This window comes from Uranotaenia lowii, chromosome 3 (assembly GCF_029784155.1).
Source record: "Uranotaenia lowii strain MFRU-FL chromosome 3, ASM2978415v1, whole genome shotgun sequence".
NCBI lineage: Eukaryota > Metazoa > Arthropoda > Insecta > Diptera > Culicidae > Uranotaenia > Uranotaenia lowii.
Window position 1 is genome coordinate 122,836,677 of NC_073693.1, and position 3,666 is coordinate 122,840,342.

The following is a 3,666-nucleotide window of genomic DNA, read 5'->3' on the forward strand; positions in this document are numbered from 1 at the left end:
TGAATAGTTAGGACATATAATTCAAAATGAGTTTATTTTTCAAAATTTGTTACTGTTATTTATTACATCAGATTGTTGAAATGTGTTTCAATCATCGTTTGAAAATAAAAAAGTAAAACACCATCCGGATTATCTTTAATCCTGTTATCGCTTTGAACAGGAAAATAATAAAAAAATGACAATCGTAGCAAAAAAACTAGCTGTTGATAAAACTATTATACCTCGTCATGGTCGGTCTATCAGTCCTGCTGGTAACTCGTATATGAAAATTATCTTTTAAGTCTTGAGCCTAAGTGTCGTTTCTAAAAACCACAAAAATCAGCTGACTTCTGAGGGTTGATCATAAAACTCTTCTCTATTGTGTAACGTACTCTATCTAAATAGGTCTTCTTTAATTTAGAGTTAAGCGTTATTTGTTCAGAACCGGAAAGTATCAAACTTCGAAATTATTATGATTTTGTTTTAGAGGATGGAAACATATATTAACAGCATCTTTAGATTAGGATTTTCGACCTACAATCTGTCCAAGAGCCATTTACTCAAATGTTTCGTCAAAGATCGGGGAAGCTATTCACGATTCTTTTGTCTTCAAACCTCTTTGACTTTTTCTGTCATATTGCTGTTCTTGTGATATTTTTAATTAAGAAGACTTAGCCACACCCACGTGTTCTCAAACTTATCCTTTTTATCGATAGGATAGCGAACAGAAGCAGGCTTTTGATGAGCCTCCCCTCTTAACAGTATCTATACGATAAACAAAACGTCATTTTTGAAAACCTCTCCAAACTTTAATTCTATTGTCTTAGAAAGTATCAATAAAACACTCAAATCCAACATCCCTGTATTGTCAATTAGTTTTTGAAAATGATCATAAATACGTTCTATAGCTCAAGTTGTTATAAATGGGACAGGGCTACGGTTGATATCATTTAGTTTCGCCCGGGTTCTAAACGGAAGAGGAACTTTCCTGGAAAGTCTTTAGTTTTTGTTAAGTTTTCTCGAGGAAGACATCGCTACTTGAACGATGAGAGCAGCTGTTTTAATTGGATTTGTGTTATCAACACTTATGGTTATTGGTGTACTCTCGAATGATAGTAAGTTCTCGTTAGAGAGGGTTTCCTGTTGAGGGACCTTCGACAATGGAACACCACTTGAGAATTGATTGATTATCATTTGTTTTAGAGAAATTTGTTTGCTACTACGGCTCGTGGGCAGTTTACAGAAATGGAAAGGGAGCATTTTCGGTGGACAATATCGATCCATTCCTGTGTACTCACCTGATTTACTCATTTGTCGGACTCAATGTCAATGGAACGATACGCGTTCTAGATCCCTGGAATGATCTGGAGGAGAACTGGGGACGAGGAGCTATGAAACAATTCAATAATTTGAAAAGATACAACCCGAAGCTGAGGACATTGGTTGCCATTGGAGGTTGGAATGAAGGTTCGATGGTGTATTCAGGGGTCGCCAAAAATTCGGCTCTGCGTTCAAGACTAGCTAGGGACGCTGCCGATTTCTGCCTGACACATGGTTTCGATGGTTTTGATTTGGATTGGGAATATCCGGGACAACGAGATGGTGACCCTTCAGTTGATCGGGAGAATTTCAGTCTACTTTTGGCCGAAATGAGGGAAGAGTTCGATAAAAAAGGGCTGCTCCTAACTGCGGCCGTTGCTTCGACACAAACGTCCGCATCCATATCGTACAACATCCCGGAGGTTGCGAAGTTTGTGGACTTTATCAATGTGATGGCATACGATCTGCATGGTCCCTGGGAGCCATTAACCGGTCATAATGCCCCTCTGCTACCGGGACCACACGATATATCACCGCTACAGTACGAGCTTAACGTTGAAGCAGTTGTCCGCTTTTGGCTACAAAGTGGAGCTCCTGCGGAGAAGCTGGTTTTAGGACTGCCACTTTATGGTAGATCGTTTACACTGCGATTTGACAACAACCACACCATAGGTGCAGCCACCAGCGGCCCTGGGCAGGGTGGACAGTATTCTTACGAGGCCGGATTTTTGGGATACAATGAGGTATGCTAGAGAAATTTCCAAAATTCTAAAGACAAAATATTCAAAAACTAACATGCTTAATACTATTACAGGTTTGCGAGAAGCTTATGTTTTCTAAATGGAATCGCTGTTGGGATGACGATCAGAAAGTTCCGTACGCGTACAGTGGTAATCAGTGGGTTGGGTACGATGATGAGGAAAGTTTAACTTTGAAGGTCGACCTCATCAAACAGTACGGACTAGCAGGAGCTATGGTATGGTCCATCGAAACTGACGATTTTCATGGTTCATGTGGTGAGAAAAATGTTCTATTGAATACTATTGCAAGAGAGTTGGAGTTAGTGCCGCCGCCTCCAACTCCGAGTACGACAACTGAAGGCTCAACACAAACGACCACAACTACTCCCGATTCAACGACGACAACATCATCTACCGCAACGCCAACAACTACGGTGGAGTCTACTCAAACTGCTACTACCACCACTCCTGGGAGCACCTCTTCGACGACAATTGATCCGCAGCAATGCCCCGGAATCGGTTACTTCCGGGATGCGCACGATTGTTCCAAATTCTACTACTGCGACGGAACGACGCGGTTCGAGTTCCGGTGTGCCATCGGTTTGTACTTCGATGAAACTATCTTGGCGTGCAATTGGGCGCACCTTGTGGACTGTAAGCCGTTGACTGATTGAATGAATACATAATTTAGGTCTTAATGAAGTGAAGCTCCAGTTCTCCTTTATGTAAGCGTAAATTTTAATCAACGGACCTGGTTTTGTTGATCAGCCATATTGTCTAGGTTTATTCTTTTTGTTTCCCTAGTGAGTTTCTCAACTGATGGACTCACCTCCATGAAGTACGGGGTTCCTTTTAAAGATTTTTGGTATATATTCAAATCCCAATTCTACCCTTGAAGAAGGTTAGAAGCTCAAGAAAGAAACACAATAGTGTCTATGCCTAAAATTGAAAAATAATATCGACTAAGCACCTTGATAAAAATATTTGAACTCCTTGTATGTCTCACAAAGTTGAAGCAATATACCAACTCTAAAACATTCGATACTCCTAATTCATTGATGTTATGATATGTCCGGTTGAGGAATAGGTGCTTTTACTGAAGAAAGCAGACAAACAGACAGATGCATCTGTACTTGGAGGCCTTCGGACCGAAATGGACCATCTCCATCGACAGGAGCTTCCGAGTAGAGTGCATCTGACCGTTCCAAGCTACAAAGTTTATACAAGACGTACACACTACCAAAAAAAACTGGAAAATTACATCACATATGATGTAAATAAAAAGAAGCATCATATATGACGTAATTTTCCGTGCGAGTTGAATATCACAAAGCTAAAAAGCAATGAAATTGAGTGCATGTAATATTGAAGTGCAATGTAATAATCAAGGGCATGTAAAATTTAAAACACTGGATATTCAGAATGGTTGGGATTTTGTTTCTTTGTTTGAAACTATGTGATTATCTTTTAACAATTAAAACAAAAAGTAGTAAGATGTTATTTCCACTTTATTTCTCAATTGATTCTTATAATTTCTCAACACCAATCGGCACTTTTATAATAGTATTGGCCGTTTCAAATAACGAATTATAAAAAACTATTCGCACTTGATTATTACCATGCTGAT

General features: G+C 39.5%; 1 protein-coding gene across 1 annotated transcript; it reads left to right on the plus strand.

Moving 5' to 3' along the window:
• The first annotated feature begins 920 nt into the window (after positions 1 to 920).
• Positions 921 to 2,741, plus strand: LOC129756432 (chitinase-3-like protein 1). The gene is made up of 3 exons (XM_055753308.1): positions 921 to 1,094; positions 1,183 to 2,042; positions 2,114 to 2,741. The coding sequence occupies exons 1-3, from the start codon at positions 1,025 to 1,027 to the stop codon at positions 2,711 to 2,713; spliced, it is 1,530 nt and encodes a 509-aa protein (XP_055609283.1). The 5' UTR covers positions 921 to 1,024; the 3' UTR covers positions 2,714 to 2,741.
• Positions 2,742 to 3,666: the final 925 nt, after the last annotated feature.

What these genes read in the sequence shown, in the direction of transcription:
- LOC129756432 (XM_055753308.1), top strand. Translation starts at nt 1,025, where the DNA reads ATGAGAGCAGCTGTTTTAATTGGATTTGTGTTATCAACACTTATGGTT. An exon ending in TGGTGTACTCTCGAATGATA is followed by an intron (nt 1,095 to 1,182) that starts GTAAGTTCTCGT and finishes CATTTGTTTTAG; the next exon opens with AGAAATTTGTTTGCTACTAC. An exon ending in GATTTTTGGGATACAATGAG is followed by an intron (nt 2,043 to 2,113) that starts GTATGCTAGAGA and finishes ATACTATTACAG; the next exon opens with GTTTGCGAGAAGCTTATGTT.